The sequence below is a fragment of the Myxocyprinus asiaticus genome, chromosome 34 (genome assembly GCF_019703515.2).
Source record: "Myxocyprinus asiaticus isolate MX2 ecotype Aquarium Trade chromosome 34, UBuf_Myxa_2, whole genome shotgun sequence".
Classification (NCBI taxonomy): Eukaryota; Metazoa; Chordata; class Actinopteri; order Cypriniformes; family Catostomidae; genus Myxocyprinus; species Myxocyprinus asiaticus.
In genome coordinates, this window is record NC_059377.1 from 4,037,267 (window position 1) to 4,059,782 (window position 22,516).

At 40.3% G+C, this 22,516-nt stretch overlaps 1 protein-coding gene across 3 annotated transcripts in view; it reads left to right on the plus strand.

Moving 5' to 3' along the window:
• The first annotated feature begins 10,329 nt into the window (after nucleotides 1-10,329).
• Nucleotides 10,330-22,516, plus strand: part of LOC127425695 (CTP synthase 1-like) — a 32,791-nt gene continuing 20,604 nt past the window's right edge. Inside the window, exons 1-5 of one of the 3 annotated variants that reach the window (XM_051671924.1) lie at nucleotides 10,330-10,497; nucleotides 10,666-10,823; nucleotides 21,134-21,314; nucleotides 21,542-21,712; nucleotides 22,412-22,512. In XM_051671924.1, coding sequence (XP_051527884.1) covers nucleotides 10,800-10,823; nucleotides 21,134-21,314; nucleotides 21,542-21,712; nucleotides 22,412-22,512 — 477 coding nt within the window. In that variant the 5' untranslated portion in view covers nucleotides 10,330-10,497; nucleotides 10,666-10,799. Of the gene's footprint in view, nucleotides 10,498-10,665; nucleotides 10,824-18,309; nucleotides 18,618-21,133; nucleotides 21,315-21,541; nucleotides 21,713-22,411; nucleotides 22,513-22,516 lie in introns of those variants that run through there. The other 2 variants (XM_051671926.1, XM_051671927.1) reach the window with 2 other exon arrangements.

Genomic DNA, 22,516 nt, shown 5'->3' on the forward strand with positions numbered 1-22,516 from the left:
TTTTGGTTGACAGTGACAAAGGCAGCACTGAGATCCAATAATACCAGTCATTTTCCGTGAATCAGTATTTAGCCAAATATCATTAAATATCTTTATGATCGCCATCTCTGTGCTGTGATGCATTTGGAAAACAGACTGGAAATTGCCCACGTTGCCATTCAAGTAAATAGCAAGCCAGCAGCTACAAGTTTGTTTACTCATGGCGGCTGCAGACTCTTCGTGTTTCTTACTGCTTTATGCATCATACATGCTTGACTAATCAGAGGTTGCAGGCCCTCTTTTCCCAAAACATACCTATGCTAGAGTAGGAGCTAAAAAGTCCCTATAAAGGGCTAAGAGGAATTACAGTTCCTCGTGTACGAAAATGACGAAAAGTACTAGTTCCGTGTAAAAGTACATAAAACAGACTTTAGTCCCTGCAGTGAAAAAGGATGTATTGCAAATGACAGAAAGAGTCAGTGAATGAATCTTTATGGTTAACTGAGTTAAAAGATTTAAGACATTGAGATGAATCAAAATTCTCACTAATAGCAGGCACTGCTTGTTCTCTCTGTCCCTGTCTTTTCCTCACAGGAGTGGCTGTCTGCGTAGAACATATTTAAAGGGACACCATGGGAGATTATAGGGTGAACCATCTGACGGGGATTAAACAGGACAATTTGTTCTCTGGGCTACTCAGAAAATGAGCTCTAAAACAGTAGGTTGAGTTCAGTCACACAGTTATGTAAGAGTTGGGAGGGTTACTTTTTAAAATGTAATCTGTTACAAATACTGATTACTTAGTATAAAAATTAATCAGTAATCTTATCAATTACTGCAATAAGAAAGTAATTTAATAAGATTACTTTCCATTACGTTTGGATTACCTCAAGGTCACATTTGTGAATAAAGCCAAGAGAAAAGCAATATGATCTTGAAAACTTTAATTATGCCTTCTGGATGCAAACAAAACATGTTTGAATAATGTTATGAGTGATGTCGCTATTATTCTATATAAGAAGAAAAAAGAAAAACAGGGACACTGCCTTCTTGATAGGAACACAGAATATGTTCAAATGTAGAACAACTCAGAACAAGATATAAAAAAGATAGATAAAATATACAAAATATAAACATGGATATAAAAACAGAGGTAATAATAAAACAAGGAACAAAAATTAATCAATCAAGTAAAAGTATTCCTGAAATAATATGTTTTAAGATATGTTTAAATAAACTCAGGATCTGTGCTTGTCTAATCTCAGCTGGTAGCAAATTCAACAGTTTAGGAGCATAGGAAGAAAAGCCCTGTCACCCATAAAGCGTAAACAAGTCTAAGGGACAGCTAGGAGACCAGGGCCCGTATTTCACCAAGATGTTTAGAGTTTTTGCTTAAAACCTATTCACAAAACTGCTAAGAGCAATTCTTAATGCAATAATGAATTTCTTAATGAAATCTTAATGTAAGAGTAAGGTGGAGTTGACCTCATTGCTATGGATGATGTCACATTTTATAAGCTTGCTCTCTGAAATCACCCAAAATGATTGGTAGACAGGGAAGCTCAATTTGTCGGCAAATACCTCAGACAGACAGGATATATATATATATATATATATATATATATATAGTATTAGGGCTGTCAATTAATTACAAATTTTAATCGAATGAATTACATGGTGTAACAGTGTAACAGTTCATAATAAGGAGAAAGCAGGAGCCGGGTGTACATATCATTTATTTTACACTCAAACAAAAAACAGCCTTCCAGCAGCAACTTAAATCGGGCTTTCTGCCACACACACTAACACATCTTTGGGCTCTCCAACATACATGCACGCATGCACAAAGGACAGGCGTGTCAGTCTCTCTCTGTCCTCTCCAGTGTCTGGCTTCCTTTTAAACTCTCCTGCACACAGGTGTTAGACTCATTATAAACAGGTGACAATCCTTACCATTCTCATCTCCCGATCTCGCTCTCCATTCACACACAAACGCTCGACCACACCCCCCACCACCACATACCCCCATCGCCCAACTCAGGCTGGGTGAAAGCCCGTCTCAGGAGGTAATACCGAAGGATGAGGACCACACACTTGATGGCCAGACACTCCTTCTCAATGGTGCTGTACTTCACCTCTCTTGCCGAGAGCTTCCGACTGATGTACAATACAAGGCACTCCTCCCCCTCGACCCGTTGGGACAACACGGCTCCCAACCCTCTGTCCAACGCGTCAGTCTGTAAAACAAAAGGGAGAGAGAAATCGGGAGCATTTAGCAATGGCCCACCACAAAGCGCAGCTTTCACCTGCATAAAAGCCTGTTGGCACAGCTCTGTCCACTGGACCGGGTCTGGGGCTTTCTTTCTAGTGAGATCAGTCAGTGGGCTGGTGACGTCCGAATAATTAGGCACAAACCTTCAATAGTAGCTGGCCAGCCCCATGAACTGCCTCACCTACATTTTGGTCTTGGGTCTTGGGCAGGCTGCGATCACTGCGGCCTTATCAACTTGGGGATGCACCTGCCCTTGACCCAAGTGGAATCCCAGATACAGTAACTCCACCCATCCAATTGCGCACTTCTTGGGGTTTGCCATGAGTCCCGCCCGCCGCAGCAACCTCAGAACCGCCCTTAGATGCTGCATGTGCTGCTGCCATTCATTACTGTGCATAACGATGTCATCCAGATAGGCAGCGGCATACGCAGAGTGCGGTCTGAGGACTTGGTCCATAAGGCACTGAAACGTAGCCGGGCCACAAACAAACCAAACGGAAGGGTCACAAATTGGTGTAAGCCAAACGGTGAGGAGAAGGCCGTTTTCTCATGGGACATTGGTGTTAAGGGGATCTGCCAATATCCCATTGTCAAATCCAGTGTCGAATAAAAGCGAGCCACACCCAACCAATCGAGCCGTTCATCAATACGAGGCATTGGATACGCGTCAAATTTAGACACCTTGTTGACCTTTCTATAATCCACACAGAACCGGACCGAGCCATCACTCTTCGGAACCAGCACCATCGGGCTGGCTCAGTCACTGTGGGATTCTTCTATTACCCCCATATCGAGCATGGCTTTTAGTTCTTCCCGAAACAAAAATGCCCGGGCTCCCCGCAGCCCCAACAGACCGGCCCAGGCTTCATGCCTTCACCTGCGGCGGCGGATCTGTCATCCTGGGGGCGAGAGTGGGGAGAGACAGGGGAAACCGGCGTATGGTGCAATCCCCAAAGACAGGGAGCAGGTGTAGGATAGAAAATAACCCATTTACGGTGAGGGGGAACAGGACGAGGGGAAGGGGCAGGGGAAGGGAGAGAGAGAGAGTGATGATAATACGGGCTCACCGGACACTAGATAGGCCGCCATGTGGTCCTCTGCCAACTGGACTGCCTCCTCCACCGACGCCGGGCAATAGCACTGGACCCATTCTGCAGTTTATCTTGGCAGAGGTGCAGTGAACTGCTCCTGCACCATCAGATTAACCACCACCTTGGCATCGGGCTCCCTGTTGGCAAGCACCCACCTCCGACAGGCATCACGGAGCAGCTGGGCATACACAAACGGGCGGCCGGTCTCGCCAAGCGTGAGGGAACGGAACCACTGGCGGTGTTGTTTAGGTGTGCGGCCTTTCTCGGGTCCCCGTAGATCAGGCGATGTTCGGCCAGCAGCTGCTGAGCCGCGAGCTGGGCTTCCCCTGAAAGCAGCGGTAAAATATGTAGCACCCACTGATCTTCTGGCCAGCCCGAGGCAGTAGCAGCCTGCTCAAAGAGCCCAATGAAGGCCTCTGGCTCATCCTGGGGCCCCATCTTGGTCAACAGGAGAGGAGGTACGGCTGAGGACCTGTCTGGGGCTATCAGGCTCTGGAGTGCCTGTAGGATCTCTTGGAAATGCTGCTCCTGGGCAAGGAGAGCCTGATGGTGTTGCTCTTGAATGCCGGCAAGGGCACTGATGACTTCACCCAGCGGTGAGGCTTCCATAATAGCACTTTCTAAAATTTTCCCAGGTTTCAGCACCAGTGTAACAGTTCGTAATAAGGAGAAAGCAGGAGTTGGGTGTACAGTCGACGTATCATTTATTTTACACTCAAACAAAAGCCTTCCAGCAGCAACTTAAATCAGGCTTTCCACCACACACACTAACACATCTTTGGGCTCTCCAACATACACACATGCACGCATGCACAAAAGACAGGCATGTCAGTCTCTCTCTGTCCTCTCTGGTGTCTGGCTTCCTTTTAAACTCTCCCACACCCTCACTAGAACAAGAAACAGGCGTTAGACTCTTTATAAACAGGTGACAATCCTTACCATTCTCATCTCCTGAACTCACTCTCCATTCACACACTAACGCTCAACCACACCCCCGTCACCACACATGGTATGCCAATTAATTGAATTAATCGCAATTAACTGCATGCATAAATATTGGCTGAGAAAGCCTCTCAAATAACAGTAATTCAATATATAATTATTAAATTATTATAAATAATATATATCTATTATAAAAATTAATAGTACAGATAATTAAAATGCATTACATTCTTTTGGCACACAAGTGAAGCATTAAAAAAAACAATTCAAAAAGTGGCTTTAGAATGTAATATATTGTTTATTTCCATATTACTGAACATAAGCCTATCAGTTATATTGGCCTTCAGTTATTCGTCAATCAGCCCGAGATTTAATATGAGATCTTGTCTAAGGACGCGTTAGTGTACACATGCGTCACACGGACGATTTTGGAGCGTCTTGGTTGCGTCGCCTCATAAACATACCGTTTTTAGGTCGCTGTGTCAAGTTAAACGAAGTTTGCAACTTAGAAAAACATGTCTTAAGATCCCCGCCTTTGGATTTGCACTCCATCAAGCTGTATTTGTACACAAGAACGTGTTCTCATCTTGTGTTGTCTGCTCTCGGTAAGTGTGGTATGATCTCTGTCTGTATAAGCTACGTGTTGCCTATACAGTGAGTTTCACTTACTGCCCCCTGGAGGAAAACAGGTGGTACTCCATGCTTTAATTGCTCAGACCGAAGGAATATTCCTTATTATGGTCCAGCCATGCATGTGTCAGCGTCACCCACAGCAACAAGCACAAACAAAGATGTGGATCGGCTTAACCAGGCATATTTCAAATACATAAACGCATGTACAAATAGTTGTTGTAATAGTTTATAAAACATTATTTTTAAATGTAAAACAACACTAACTGAATTGTATTTTGTCCGCTACACTTGCCAAATTGCCAAAATCACCAGAAGTATTAGGCAAGAACAAACAAAATAAGGTGATTATTAGGTGAGAAGGAGAACAAGGACGCATATAAGTAAGGAATAATTGATGACGGACTGTTGAATTATTGAAAAATAATGCATACCCGAGGTGGTAATGTAGTCACAACATGCAGCAGAGTGGCAGTTACACCTCAGGTGTGCATTATTTTTCAATAATTCAATGGGCTGGAGTCAATTATTCCACTTATACCACGGTTACCACACTTTAAGACATCGTTCAGGGTTTTATATCTCAAGACATTTTCTGGTTTTCTTCCTTAAAACGCTCTTGTGAGTGGAACTACTTTCTTCCAGCACAGATTCAACGTCTTGTTTTGATACAGTCTGAGCATTCATTGCTAGTTTGAAAACATCACTTTAGAACGATCAGCGGGCTTGTGCTGCTTTACTGGAGCACTTACTGGAGTAATAAGGTAGTGCGTTTGTGTGTGTGTGTGTGTGTGTGTGTGTGTGTGTGTGTGTGTGTGAGTTTGTTTTTGAGTGATCGAAAGAGAAAAACTCATAAACTGAGAGACATCACTTCTGGGATTACCTTTTTTGTTGTAGCTCTCGTCAGAAGTAACATCGCTCCAAAATTGCCAAGATGTAAGCTTAAGCACTTCTCAGCAGCAACGAGTGTCGCCATTTTTGTATATAGCTTCTCTGATGTAAACCTTAAAAACTGTTTTCAACCCCACTGAGATGCAGGTGTGCGCTGACAATGACAGCTCTGTTTTTCGCTCACGAGTAGGTGTGTGCATAATGCGTATATGTATGTGTGTCCACGTGTGTATGTGGGAGCTTAAGAGAGGGGGAGGGTGTTTCCCACAGATATTTCAGATAATATAGAAACTGCTGTACTGATCAAGTGTATCTAGCTTTGATACAGCTCAAGCCTTGAAAATTTGAAAATGTCACTTTAGAACTTGCAACGGAGGATGCGCTGCTTTTTGGCTTTGGAGTAACAATGTTGTGTGTGTGTGAGAGAAAAAGAGAGAAACTGAGAGAGATCACGTGTGGAATTACGTGTTTAAAGTGGCTCTCATCAGGAATAACATCACTTCAAATAGCCAAAGTGTAAGTTAAAGTCTCAGCAGCAGTGTCACCATTCTTGTATATAGCTTTTCTATTGCTAAACAACTGTTTACAATCCCAGTGAGTCGTGGGAGTGCACTGACTTTGCTCCAGAGAGAGTTTATGTGAGAGTGAAGAGAGGGGGAAAGGTAGCGTGTTGCTTTCCACTATAGCTATGTGAGGCTGATTAGGGCAAAATATATTGAAACATAAAAAGTTTAACATATTAAAAGTTATTTTGGGATAATAGAAACTGTTGTATTGATCAAGTCATGGGGGCAAGTTTGTAAGGGCACTTTCCTGCAACATTCTGCATTTACGAGGAAGCCCACACATCAGAGAGTTATTTGTTTGCATTTGTTCATTCACATTTCATTAGAGAGAATTTTCATTTGTGAGTATTTTTATGCATATACACAGACGTTGTGAGCAAGCATCATTAGGCAGCATATTCAAACAATTGTAACTTCCAAAAACTTTCAATACACTAAACATTTTTTTTTTATTCTGATTTTCTTTTTCTCCCCAGTTTTGGAATGTCCACTTCCCAATGCACTCTAAGTCCTTGTGGTGGCGTAGTGACTCGCCTCAATCTGGGTGGCGGAGGATGAATCTCAGTTGCCTCTGTGTCTGAGACCGTCAACCCGTGCATCTAATCACGTGGTTTGTTGAGCGCATTACCACGGAGACATAGCGCTTGTGGAGGCTTCACGCCATCCTCCGCGGCATCCACACACAACTCACCACGTGCCCCACCGAGAGCGAACCTCATTATAGCCACCAAGAGGAGGTTACCCCATGTGACTCTACCCTCCCTAGCAACCGAGCAAATTTGGTTGCTTAGGAGACCTGGCTGGAGTCACTCAGCACACCCTGGAATTAGAGCTCGCTAACTCCAGGGGTGGTAGTCAGCGTCTTTGCTCGCTGAGCTACCCAGGCCCCCCACTCTAAACCTTTTTAACTTTTTAAACAGTATTATCAAATGTGAATTAATTAATTGATATGGATACCATTGTGTCATATTACGGTATATTCTCCTGGCAATAAAACCAAAGAAAAAGTGAACAGAATTGTTCTTCATGGAAGCAGAATACTTATCTAAATATTGTAAAATATTTTAATAAGAATTGCAATTTTCCATTACGACTTAGGCTGGAAGTTAGTACTGTGACCACATTATTTGTATAATATTTGTCTCAATACATGCGTTTGAGTTTTACATTACGTGTACTAACCAGAAACATTATGCAGTTCAAAACTGTAGGTTACGTGCTTTTTGTTATTCGTTATCTGTCGTAGTATGTTATTAGTAGTTCATATTTGCTATTAACCAATTTTGCCCCAAAGCTCGATAACATTGATTATTTTTCGGATTATAACTATTTGCACTAAGGTTTAAATTGCACCTGTCACACAGCATGGCTGTTTGCAACCCCAATAGCCTATTGGCAACATAGAAATTTATGACAAACTGTGTAGTGTTGCTGCGGTGTTATGGGGAGTAACGCCGGTGAGACTGTGCCATCGCGACCTTGGTTTGATTTTGCGTCGAGTTGCATTATTTTTCTCATTCTGTTTCCTGTCTCCACTCTTAATATTTTCTATAAAAAATTAATAGAATGGTAGTTTTACTATTGTAGTATTGTAGTAACCATGTTTGTGTGTGTGTGTGTGTGTGTGTGTGTGTGTGTGTGTGTGTGGAAAACGTAGATTTGATGCAATTAACAATAATGTTACTACAGTAATATGGTGTTAATATAGTAACTGTTTAATTTTGTGGTTACAATTATTTTACTACAAAATACCATGGTGATATTTGACTGTATCTGTATAGGACGTCAGGACAGATCCGTGTTCCAATCGTTTTTTTCCGATCTCACTCTTTCATTCCAATTTCATGTCTTCGAAGACACACACTTTATTTGAATAAAAGCTAACAAAGTATTTTAATCATGGAAATAAAATGTCTAAAGGGAGTGAGTTATAACTGAAAGTAAATGTTGTTCTTGCGATGATTGGAGGGGCTCAGTGAAAATCGGGCCGCACAGAGAAGGCTTTGATGCAGGTAAGGGCTGGGAGTGTGGCGGCCGATGCTTAATCCTAGAAAATCACTGTAGTGTTAACTGAGACATGGCATGATCAGTAGAGCATTGGATTGTGGATTTAATTCTATGTGTGAAGTGGGTTTGAGTCCACCTTTTACCGAACCCACTTTTCATCCCATCTCATGTCAGCAACGGAGACAGACACTATCTTTTAATAAACATTAATAAAATATTTTAAAAGGGTTTGAGGAGACACATGACAAACGTGTGAGACGTGTTATACAATTTCCTGAACACATTTTAGTGCGTTATTTAGGACTTTATTGAAATCTTTTAACACTTTTTAAGCACATCGAGACATTTTTCCAGAAAACTTTTTTATAAGTTTTAAATACCCAGAGCCTATGGAGGACTGACAGCAGTTTCATTGGCGTTCATGATTCAGCTAGTGCTCTGCGAATGCGTCAGTCACACTCCCTAGAGACTGCAATGGCAAAATGTACAGTGAAAAGGAGTTATATTTTGGTCTGTTCTCACCCAAAACCAACTGGATCGATTCAGAAGACATGAATTAAACCACTGGAGTCGTATGGATTACTTTTATGCTGACTTTATCTGCTTTTTGGAGCTTCAAAGGCCTGATCACCATTCACTTGCATTGTATGGACCTACAGATCTGAGGCATTCTTCTGCTGAACACAAATGAAGATTTTTAGAAGGAAGAAAGTCATACACATCTGGGATGGCATGCGGGTAAGCAAGTGATGAGAGAATTTTCATTATTGGGTGAACTATCACTTTAAGATCTAAGCTGTCATTTAATTGAATGGTTGCTCAAATTATTGAAACAGTGAACTCACAAAAAGACAATTTCAGAAATTTTCAGATTGTCAAGCCAGGCCTACTTAGCTGGGCTGGGTTGAAGTTAAGTGAGGTGAGTAATAATAACACTATGCAGGAAGCATGTTTCAAGGTCAGTGGTATTGTGGAGTAATGTGGGGAACACTGCCATCTGCCTATAAGCACTGGAAAACAAGATTACATAATTATCTGCAACAACAAATAAAATAAAAAAAGACAAATCATACAGTTCCCATTCTTATGGCAAGGCAGACTCTTATCTTCTTTCAAGATGAAAATTTAGATGATTCCCTCTTCATAAAAGCTTGAATTACTGAAACAACTTTGTCCAAGTCTAAAGTTCTGAGTCGCCAAAGAGTAAATTCAGTTTTGAGGTTGAGTCGACCTCTGCTGGTAGAGATAGAAACTACAGATATTTAGAGTGAGAGAACGGGTTTGTTCTAAATGGAATACTAGTGTACTGCTGCTTACTGAATACTGCATGGAGCATTTTTTATTTTATTTTTTTTTATTTTTATTTTTTTACTTCTGAATTGTACTTTTGCATTCTTTTGAAGCTTGAAGAGGTGGTCACCATAAACTGCCATTTTATGACATCACTGAGCACAACATGTTTTCCTCATTTCTCCCTTTGTATTAAGAAAAAGAAAGAAAACAACACGGGTGAGTAAACAATGACTGAATTTTCCTTTAAAGAAACTGATGTCAGAACAGTTTGAAAAGCACTTTATTTTCATCCTGCCTCTCAATGTTGCCAATTTAGCGAATTTGTCGCTAGATTTGGCGACTTTTTATTAATGTGAATACGACAGAGAGCTAATTTAGCTACTTTAAATAAAATCTGGTGATAATCTAGCGACTTTCTGTTTCAAACAGAATATAATTATCTAAAACATAATACTTGAATAAAGATAACGCCGTACAACTTCCTTCTGTTTCTATAGGTTACAGCAACTGTCAATTTGCAGCTAATGACCTAGATCCCGCCTATCACCCAACTCCCTGCTGTTCCTATAGGTTATAGTGACTGTCATTTAGTATTTTGATGCATAGACTTTACCTCTTACTCCCGAGTTCAACAAATCAAAGCTAGTAATCTTAACGATTGACAATATACTTAACAGCTCGTGCCGTGCAGAAATGTTCAAGACATCCCCTGAAGAAATCAACTAAATTGAGATTCAGTGGCGTAACATACATAATATCCAGAGGGAACATTTGGATAACACTGAGAAATTCTGGTGTGAAGTAGAATCCTACAGAGATGCTACAGGTAACAAACCATTCAAATAATTTTGTAATCTCGCACTGACCATCCTTACTCTCTCACACAGCAACGCACAAGTGAACGCGTGTTCAGTCAATTAAATGTAGTTAAAACTAAATTAAGAAATCGTTTGTCTCTCCTAACTGTGAATTCAATTTTGCACATCCGATACAGACTTCAAACTGCAGGCAAGAAATGCTACCAGTACTCCCTGCCTTCCAGCATGCTCAGAATAGTTGGCACAATGGAATCCTACTCCTCAGAAAGCAAGCAGGCAAATCCTGAAGAAGAGCCTCCTTTAGACGAGGATGTCATCCAGGCTCTATTGTAAGGTAGGATGATGTTATATTTTACATATTTAAAAAATGTATGCTGTGTGCTGCCCTGCGTTTTGTAGAGGGATATATAATTTTATTATTATTTATTTAGGTGTTTTGAAGTTGTTTCCAGCACTCAGGTGCTGTGTGGATTGTTACACTGTCTATTGTTGATGTGGTGTATTAGGGTTGGAATTAAATACTCGCTCAGCGTGCACATGCATCTCTAGATGCAGACTTGACATTTTTTAGAATCTTAGTCCACACTCCCTCCTCCAATACCAAAAGTTCAAATCTTTCTCCCATAATCTCTTAATAGAAGTTAAAGCTCCATCACCAGACTCTGAATTAGCAGGGAGTAATACACTGATGCCTCATGACCTTTCCCAAAAGCAGTAATCACCTCTCCCAAAGTATCTGCCGTTTTTGGGGGGTGTATGCTTCCCCCAAAAACAGTACAGAGCAGGTGGCGCAGCTGTAAATACCTATAAAACTGAGATCTGGGAATCCCAAAATGACCCAAATTCTCAAAAGATAACACTCCACTCTCATACAGGTCGCCGAGTGTAGTATCCCCCCTCACAATCCACTCTGACCAACAGAAAGGGGACTTGTTGATACATAATTTTGGGTTAAGCCATATGCTCAAGGCAACATTTAAATAAATGTCCGAATTGAATATTCTGGCCGCTCTTGTCCAAATCATGTGCAAATGTGAGATAACAGGGTGTGGCTTAACTTCTCCGGTTAGTTTGATAGAAATGCTTTGCAGTGGCGAAATAGGGGCAGGGACTTCCTGTTCAATAGAAAACCAGGGAGGGGCTCTTTCAGGTGGAAGCGACCAAGGAGCCAGATGCCATAATATTAAAACAAAATCTTGGGTAGGCCTAGCCCACCTTTGTCAATCGGCCTATGTAATTTGTTGAAATGTAGTCTGGGACATTTACCATTCCAAATGAAGGACTTTGCTATGTTATCAAATTGCTTGAAATAAGAGAGGGGGACATCTATAGGGTGTGACTGTAGCAGGTAGTTCATTTTAATAACATTAACCTTCCCAATCATCGATCAATGTAATGAAGCCCATCTGTCCACATCACTCAAAAATCTTTTAAAGGGTCAAAATTAACTAAATCAGACAAATTTGCTGGGAATAAAATACCCAAATACTTAATGCCCTGTTTGGGCCACTGGAAAGCACCCGGCTGGAAAGCCGTTTCTGGGCAGTACGCTGTCAGAGCCAAAGCTTCGGATTTAAACCAATTGATTTTATATCCTGAGAGCTTGGAAAAGGAATTAATAATTCTGTGGAGGCAAGGCATAGATCTAGTAGGGTCAGAGACAAATAGTAAAATATCATCTGTGTAAAGCAAAAGCTTATGCGCCATACCTCCCGCCACCACCCCTGGAAAATCATCTTCCTTTCTTATCGCGGCTGCTAATGGTTCCAGGGCAAAACAGAACAATAATGGGGAAAGAGGGCAACCCTGCCAAGTGCCCCTATTCAGAGTAAAATAATCTGAAATTAATTCATTGTTTGTACCGCTGCTACAGGGTGTCTATAAAGTAACTTAATCCATCCAAAAAAAGTACTCCCGAACCCATTAATTTCCAAAATCTTAAAAAGATAATCCCATTCTACCATATCAAATGCCTTTTCGGAGTCAAGTGAGATGGCAGCGACCGGAGACTGATCATTCGCTACTGACCACGTGATATTGATGAAACGCTTAATGTTATCAGAAGGGATACAGCCTTGAATAAACCCCACCTGATCTATATGTGTAAGAGATGTCATAACTTTATTTAATCGGTTAGCCAACATTTTTTCATCTAGCTGGATCAGGGAAATTGAACGGTAACTCTTACACTCACTTGGATCTTTGTCCTTTTTAAGAATCAGACTGATCCGGGCTTGTGTCATGGTTGGCGGAAGCTTTCCGTTCTTTAATGATTCTGTATAAACTTCTAACAAAAGTGGAGCCAATTCTGAAGCATAAGATCTGAAAAATTCAGTGGCAAAACCATTTGGCTCTGGAGCCTTGCCTGTAGGTAAGGCCTTAATTACCTCGTCAATCTCCTCCAAGGTTATCTCAGAATCAAGAGAGTTTTTGTTTTTTTGCTTAGTCATCAATTTAGGAAGTTCTAATGGTTCCACAAATTTTCTAATATCCTCATCAGTAGATGAAGACTTGGAACTATAAAGATCAAGATAGTATTCTTTAAAAGCATTATTAATATTAATGGCCGAGGTAAAAATTTCACCTCCAGTAGATTTCACTGAGGGAATGGTAGAAAAAGGCTCTCTCTGTTTTACATATCTAGCCAAAAGCTTTCCTGCTTTGTCCCCAGACTCAAAATATGACTGTCTTGCCCTGAATAGCTAAAACTCCACTTACCGCTGTATTTCAGTCGGGTAAATTCTCTGAGGCCATCAGATGACATTTGGCACCTCAGCTCTACCTCTGCACTTTTAATATTCCCTTCCAGTTCCACGAGTTCTCGTGCTTTGGATTTTTTGGTGAAAGAGGCATACTGTATGATCTGGCCCCTAAGAACCGCCTTAAGTGCCTCCCAAGCCATGCCCACAGAGGATACTGAGGACCAGTTGGTCTATATAAACATTGATTTCGGTCTTTAACATTTGTTGGAAATCAGGATTTTGCAAAAGGGATACATTAAAGCACAAACTATATGATTTATTCTTCTCTATATGTGACAACATCTCTAAACTCACCAGGGCATGATCTGAGACTAAAATATTTCTGATGAAATTAGGGATATATATATATTCTAGAATAAATGTTATGGACTGATGAAACAAATGTATAATCCCTACCAGATGGGTTCAAAAGTCTCCAAATATCTGTAAGACCAAGAAGTTTACACATCCTGTGAAGTGTCACTGTTGCTCTAGGGGGCTTACACACTTTTGCTTCATTATGAGCAAGGAGTCCATCAAAAGATTAAAGTCTCCTCCCAATATTATATCATGAGGGGTGCCAGCGGCTTGCAACATCCCTTCAAGATCTATAAAAAAGCCCTGATCATCAGCGTTAGGTGTGTTAATATTAGCTCAAATCAACCTTTGCCCCTGAATTTCTGCTAAAACAAGAATGACTCTAATTTATCTTTAATCTGTTTGAGACATTTGAATTGTAGATGTTTACTTATCAGTGTAATGACTCCCCTGCTCTTACTTGAGCCAGCACTAAAGAAAACATGTCCACCCCATATCTTCCCAAATTTTTCAGCTTCCTGCGGAAAAAGGTGTGTTTCTTGAAGAAACACTATCATATTTCCTATGCTTAAGAAAAGAAATAACCTTCCTTCCTTCCTTTTTATGGGGTGCCCCAACCCATTCACATTCCATGTGGAGAGAGAAAACCTACTCATGTTAACATTTGACATATTGATATCATAAAAAAAAAAAAAAAAAAAATCGTGTGTCAAAAACAAGATTATACAGACCACATTTCCCATTAGTGCAACAATCAAACCCCGAACTGCCCCCCGAACAAAACAAACAGATAAAAAGGAAAATGTGCACATTAACCCTGCGCATGACAGTGCCAACCGGCGTCAATCCCTCTATGCTCAAAAGGTCCATGTACGCCTACGAGAGCCCCCGCAACAGCTTTACCATCGGATTGCTCAAGTCCGGTGCTTCTGCACAAATTTTGTGAGGCAAAATTACATAACAGAAAATACTTTGTAAAACAGACCCCAGCCAACAGGCAGAATAAACACAAAGAACATGTAGATTCATTCACAGAACTGTCTCGAAGGTGTGATCCTCCACAAAATAAACTCCAGCTGATATAAAGCCGTTCAGTTTCCTCGGACAGAAAGACAAGTGTTCAGGTGAAATGGCTGTTTATGAGTTCAGCAGATGAGAAATCATTCTAATGTCCCTTAAATACATTCCACATAAACAAACTCCAGCCAATAGGAGGCATAAGCACAAAGAGCGAACAGATTCATCCACAACTGTCCCGAAGGAGTGTTATTCCACAAAACAAACTCTAGCCGCTAGGCGGCACCAGCACAAAAAGAAACAAAACAGGCATCCCAGTTCCTCGGATTATCAAGTGTGTGTTGAGTGAGTCAAATTCACTCGGAGGCCACGTAAAACAAAATACACCATGACTTACTCAGTCCGTCAACTTTATAAAAGACATCCTTTATGTGAGCATGTAGATACTTTGCGGTCATCCATTCTGTCCATTCTCAATCTGGCCAGGATTTTCAGTGTAAAAACGATCTTCCGTCAATGCAAAAGTTTCTTGAAAGAAGTGTCATTCTACAAAACAAACTCCAGCCGCTAGGCGGAGCCAACACAAAAAGAAACAAAAACTGTTGCTAAGCTTCCTCAGACAATCGAGTGTATGTTCAGTGAGTCAAACCACTAATATAAGAAACATCAAATGGCTTACTCCAATGTATTTATGAAGGAGAGTGCCTGTTTTGGACATGTAAATACTTGGCACCATCCTTCGTTTCTATTCTCAGTTTGGCCTGAAACATCAATGCAAAAGCGATCTTCTGTTGATGTAAAAGTTTCTTACATTCCTTGAACCGATCACGTTTCTCTCGTCGAATTCGCAAAGTCCGGGAACAAGAATATATTGTGATTCTTCCAAGAAAGCTTTCCTTTGCTCCTCGCCTGGTGCAACACGAGATCTTTATCAGATGATCTCAGAAATTTGGCCAAGATTGATCGGGGCCTGTCTCCCTCAGCAGATCCACGAGCCGGGACTCAGTGAGCTCGCTCGATTTCCAGCTTATGGCCTGTTATGTCGAGCAGACTCGGGAAGAGCTCGTCCAGGAATCTGTAAATTGTTCCTTCTGCTCATATTTTCCAGATATTCCAGTTTTTCCAAAATGTGTTCCTAGTCTGTTTTGGACGTGGGCGGATTAGTGGATAATTCCCTTTCCGATGACTCCACATAATCCGTTTCTCAACATCCGACACTCCTGTGAACAACTCAGAGAATTTTGTTTCCATTGCCGTAATCGATCGATCGTATTACAGCGAAATCCTGCAAGGCAGAAACAACCCTAGTCAGCATCACCGAGATGTTGGACAGTTGACGCTGAATTTCTTCTCCCGTCGCGCCTTCCAAATCGAGTCCCTGGCTTGCGGCCTGTTCGGGGGTGTCAGCCTGAGCACGTAAGTGTCTCCTAATGTCTCCAGAGCCTGAGGACCTTGACTTCTTTGCAATGTTTACCTCAAAGAGCAAATACAGGTGCATCTCAATAAATTAGAATGTCATGGAAAAGTTCATTTATTTCAGTAATTCAACTCAAATTGTGAAACTCGTGTATTAAATAAATTCAATGCACACAGACAGAAGTAGTTTAAGTCTTTGGTTCTTTTAATTGTGATGATATTGGCTCACATTTAACAAAAACCCACCAATTCACTATCTCAACAAATTAGAATACATCATAAGACCAATAAAAAAAAAACATTTTTAGTGAATTGTTGGCCTTCTGGAAAGTATGTTCATTTACTGTATATGTACTCAATACTTGGTAGGGGCTCCTTTTGCTTTAATTACTGCCTCAATTCGGCGTGGCATGGAGGTGATCAGTTTGTGGCACTGCTGAGGTGGTATGGAAGCCCAGGTTTCTTTGACAGTGGCCTTCAGCTTATCTGCATTTTTTGGTCTCTTGTTTCTCATTTTCCTCTTGACAATACCCCATAGATTCTCTATGGGGTTCAGGTCTGGTGAGTTTGCTAGCCAGTCAAGCGCACCAGCACCATTGGTGTCATTTAACCAACTTTTGGTGCTTTTGGCAGTGTGGGCAGGTGCCAAATCCTGCTGGAAAATGAAATCAGCATCTTTAAAAAGCTGGTCAGCAGAAGGAAGCATGAAGTGCTCCAAAATGTCTTGGTAAATGGGTGCAGTGATTTTGGTTTTCAAAAAACACAATGGACCAGCACCAGCAGATGACATTGCACCCCAAATCATCACAGACTGTGGATCTTAACACTGGACTTCAAGCAACTTGGGCTATGAGCTTCTCCACCCTTCCTCCAGACGCTAGGACCTTGGTTTCCAAATGAAATACAAAACTTGCTCTCATCTGAAAAGAGTACTTTGGACCACTGGGCAACAGTCCAGTTCTTCTTCTCCTTAGCCCAGGTAAGACACCTCTGACATTGTCTGTGGTTCAGGAGTGGCTTAACAAGAGGAATACGACAACTGTAGCCAAATTCCTTGACACGTCTGTGTGTGGTGGCTCTTGATGCCTTGACCCCAGCCTCAGTCCATTCCTTGTGAAGTTCACCCAAATTCTTGAATCGATTTTTCTTGACAATCCTCATAAGGCTGCGGTTCTCTTGGTTGGTTGTGCATCTTTTTCTTCCACACTTTTTCCTTCCACTCAACTTTCTGTTAACAGCATTCTGTGAACAGCCAGCTTCTTTGGCGATGAAAGTTTGTGGCTTACCCTCCTTGTGAAGGGTGTCAATGATTGTCTTCTGGACAACTGTCAGATCAGCAGTCTTCCCCATGATTGTGTAGCCTAGTGAACCAAACTGAGAGACCATTTTGAAGGCTCAGGAAACCTTTGCAGGTGTTTTGAGTTGATTAGCTGATTGGCATGTCACCATATTCTAATTTTTTGAGAGAGTGAATTGGTGGGTTTTTGTTAAATGTGAGCCAAAATCATCACAATTAAAAGAACCAAAGACTTAAACTACTTCAGTCTGTGTGCATTGAATTTATTTAATACACGAGTTTCACAATTTGAGTTGAATTACTGAAATAAATGAACTTTTCCACAACATTCTAATTTATTGAGATGCACCTGTATGTAATTGGGTGTATCGAATCTCACCGGATTATAACATGAAAATAATTTAAAAACTAGCAAAGTGCGCAGAGCTCGTGATTCACACGTCTGCTCGAATGGTGTCACGTGTTCTGCCCAAAGTATAAATATTTCACTTAGCAGATCAGAATGGAAACTTTTGGTATTGGAAGCATGCAATTGGAAATGGCAGACTTGTTGGGATTCATGTCAAACAGGAAGACAATATCATAAGGTACAAAGGAGCATTAAAAAAAGTAAAATCATTCATAACATAAGTAGATTGGAACAAGTTATATTCACACATTTAAGAACAGGACATTCAAATCTTAACTATACATTACACATCATAGGGAAACATAATACAGGTTTATGTGAGGTTTGTGCAATAGAGACAGTAGAGAATGTGTTGATGGTATGTCCTGCATATGAAAGAGAAAGGAGGATTCCTGAGGAAGAATTACAAACCTTAGGCAGTCAAGAATTCATAATAAGCAATATCTTAAATGATGGTCCAAATGAATGCAATAATGAGATTAGGAGCTGTGGATTAAAATCTAGGGAATAGGGAGAAATACAGATTTCATTAGCTTCACGCTCCATCACAGAAGGGGGCAGTATGCACCTATTAAGTTGGTTCGCAATCCGCCATAAAACCTAAAGAAGAAGAAGATTGGACAACCCAACTGTAACCAATTATGTATCGCTTTCCTCATGAATACGAATGAGTCTTCCTCTGCGCGCGGGAGGCCGACAAAACTCCATCCCACATTTACGAAACGCGCATGCGGTTTTCCGTATACCGCCGCTGAGAGGTCGAGCACCACGTGTAGATTCATGAGTGTGATGTGAGGAAAAAAAACGTATTATTATCGCTTGACAATAACGGCTTTGGGGTTTAAGAGATCTACTGCTGTCACCTGTTTCAACAGGCCGGTCTATTATTTATACACATTACGCCCAGACAACTAAACGTCAGCTGATCTGGTAAGTTTCTCATATTATTTCTTAGATTTGTTTTGGTTGATCAAAAAGTCTGTGTGGACCATACATAAACACAACAGAGTACAAACTAAATGATAAATAAACAAAGCGAGAATTTCCATTACCGGTGTTGTAGCATTTATAAACTATAAAAACTAAGTATTTAACCGTTCCCTTTGTTAGCACATGTACACCCCTATGTGTGCATCACATGCATGAACATGAAAATGATGCCTTCGTGTTATAAAGTACAGTTTGATGTTGGTGTGGCTGAATTCCCTAGTTTACATCCATATACAATAGTTACCACAATATCTTTGTGGAAATGTGGTATTAACAATCACTGTCATAAATACATTCTGTAATTCACTAATCTAGATTCTTAAAGTGTCTTACAGAAGTTTGAAGGAGATTCAATGATTCAACAGTAATAACAATATCTAGTAGCCTAACTATGAGATTTTGGCAGAAACTATTGTTACCATGGTAGCCTACATTTCTGTAAAGGTTAGCATCCATATCTGTGTATGTTGCAATCACTTAAGAAAATAACCTAGATTGATATGTGTTATCCAACAGTATTAATATATGTTATCTTTAGAAGTATGTGTTACGTTTCTGGCTTTATAAGGATCTGTGTCATTGTAGTAAACATTTGATTTGATCACCAGACAAAAGTTTTGCAGATCTGTTTGTTTCCTCATTAGAGAATGTTTGTTTTTGGTCATATCATGCTAAAGAGTTTGCTCATGAGTTGGAGTTTGTCCAAGCAAGATAGCACTTGGCAATTGGTCTTAGTCAACAGCAATGACTATTTGCTTTTTAAAGGGATAGTACACCCAGAAATGAGTATTCGGTCATTATTTGCTCACCCTAATGTTGCTCCAAACCCACATGACTTTCTTCACTCCTTGGAACACAGAAGGTAAAGTCTAAGGCAAGTGAATAGTTACCACATTCTGCCGAGCACAAAAAACGGCCAAAATAAAATCCCACCGTAAAACCACAGTAAAAATAGCCAAGTAGATATCACAAAGCAGGATTAAGTGGCTAGCAGGCTAAATTTGAGCAAACTCTGAAATCGCGGTACCAGTAAGGTGGAAAGCCAGGTTTTTATCGGGGTTCATCGTTATATTAACATACACTAAATGGTTAACCTGCTCTGGGGCAGATTATATTCACGGTCACAGTTCACACACAGACTAATCAAATCAGCTGTAAGCAAAGTGATATCTCTGATACGAGGTCACATCCCCCGGATCTCTCGCTCTAATTTAAAGCGCACATCAAACAAACAATTTTAGAAATCCAAAAAATGGGCTTTTTGAGATGATTATTTATTTGCGAGAAATAGATTTTCATCGGTCTCGCGTTTTATTTAAAAACACTTTGTTTTCCAGATAATTTACCCACTTAAGGCCCTATGATTTCTGCAATGCGGAAAACACGGAGTCTCTGAATCCTATAAACAGAAATAACTATTAAATGTGGAATGTCATGGAATTTGACATATTTGGGATAAAATGAAAGTATTAATGCTCAATTAATCAAATTAAAATCATGATCTGTCCTAGTGTGGTGATTAAACCACAAATAGCTAAATTTAAACTAAATAAATATAGCCTATAGGCTGAATGTGCTGCACACTTCAAAATGAATGTATGAAGCTGGCCACTCATACACTGATAACACCTCAACGTAAGCATCACATGCGCTCTGTTTTTGTAATGTTGGGGGGATTTGACTATTGAAAATGTAACGTTTTAATTTAATTCTGCTTAAATGAACAAAATAATTTGAATAAAGATTCATTCATTTTGCTGAACAAGACTCAAAGATTCATGTCAGTAAAATGATCCGATCTTTCCATCACTATTAACTAGATGTGTGAAATTGAAGATATTTCGACAGAAATATGGGCTACTGCTACTGTATAGCAAAATGTAATATTCAATTTATTCAAAGTAATAATAATTAATTATATTCAAGCAGTATCTCATAAGCAAGAATGCTCTTGTACTGAAAAATTTTCAACAATATCACTATTTAACAATTCGCTATTTCTCACATGGACACATTGGGTCTCTCTCACTCAACACAGTTTCAGTTGCAATCCAATTGTGATGTTGTGGTGTATTGCATAAATTGAATTGTGACATGTATCGCGATACGTATCATGTCGTGAGGTGGTTGGGGATACCCAGCCCTAATAAACTCTGTAAATCGAATTATGATGACTGCGTCAATAACATGAAACCTCATCGTGTCTCGTGACCAGACGTCATGTTGCAAGAACCAATGATGTTTGATGCCACCATATTTGATTTCAGCTCATCATGTAGTTTGGTTTCAGCTAAGCATACCAAATTTTGTTATGATTTACTCACCTCATGCCATTTTAAACCCACATGACTCACTTTTGTGGGTTTGAAGAATGGCCACTCTTTTCCATATAATGAAAGTGTATTTTCTCCAGTATTTTTTACAGCCTATCACCCTCTTCTCATGTGTTCCTACAGCATATGAACGGCAGTATGAAGTATATTCTTGTGACGGGTGGTGTAATCTCAGGCATTGGGAAGGGCATTATAGCCAGCAGTGTGGGCACCATTCTCAAGTCCTGTGGACTACACGTCACAGCCATCAAGATTGACCCATACATTAACATAGATGCAGGGACCTTCTCTCCTTATGAGCATGGTAAATTCCCCCCAGGATAATCCTACACCCCTTATACCTCTTCTGAGAATATTATGGTGAAACGATAAAATACGTGTAAAGATATTAGTATCTTGAGGATGATTATAACATGTTATAACAGAAGAATTTTGATATTTAACTGTTATTATTATATGACTGATTACAGAGCGGCACAGCCTTTGTTATAATTTTTTACTGATTATTTTGTGACATTTTGGTCTGTCTAGGTGAGGTGTTTGTGTTGGATGATGGAGGAGAAGTTGATCTGGATCTGGGAAACTATGAACGCTTTCTGGACATTCGGCTCACCAAAGACAACAACCTGACCACCGGCAAAATCTACCAGTCAGTTATTAACAAAGAGCGTAGAGGAGATTACCTGGGCAAAACCGTACAGGGTAAGAGAGTGGTCGGGGCTGGGTATCTTCAACTACCTTACCTTAAGGTATGATACACATTAGAGGTCAACTGATTAATCTTTTTCAGATTTTCGGAACTATTGGTTATTGGCAAAAATCGATGGCGATAGTTCACAGATAATATTATTTTGCCCATTATATTTAAGAGTCCCTGGTGTGTTTGGGGCTTGTTTATAGTGAAAAGTTATAATTATGAATGCACAGATAAGGAATTATTTGGCCGATACGATAATTCACAGCTCACTGTGGCCGATACTGATAATTCTCCTTTTAAAGTGAAAGTCCTACTTTATGCACAATTTTCATTTTTGGGGTGTTATTATTGGGATTTATTTTGGTTGCACAATAAACTGATTCTAGGATTTTATTTATTTTGGACTCGTTTTGCCTCTATGTCTGTGCTTGTCACAGTAAGGAAAGACTAAGAAAATACTTTATCAATCAATAAATCAGTTTTAAAAACTACTGGCCGATTGACCCAAACATGCGTGAGAGAGACCCAGCTTGTGCATTAGAGACAGTGAAACTGCAGGATTTCAATCTTTTCGCTTTTAGTGCATGAGGTTTTAGTGACATATAAATGAACTTTGAAATTCCATTCAAATGGAACAAAAGACACATGAAAGATGTTGGCATGTCATTGTTGTTCTCATTTAATTATATATTCATGTGTTTCAGTGGTGCCGCACATAACTGATGCTATTCAGGAGTGGGTGATGCGTCAAGCAAAAGTTCCTGTTGATGATGATGATGTTGAGCCACAAGTGTGTGTCATTGAGGTGC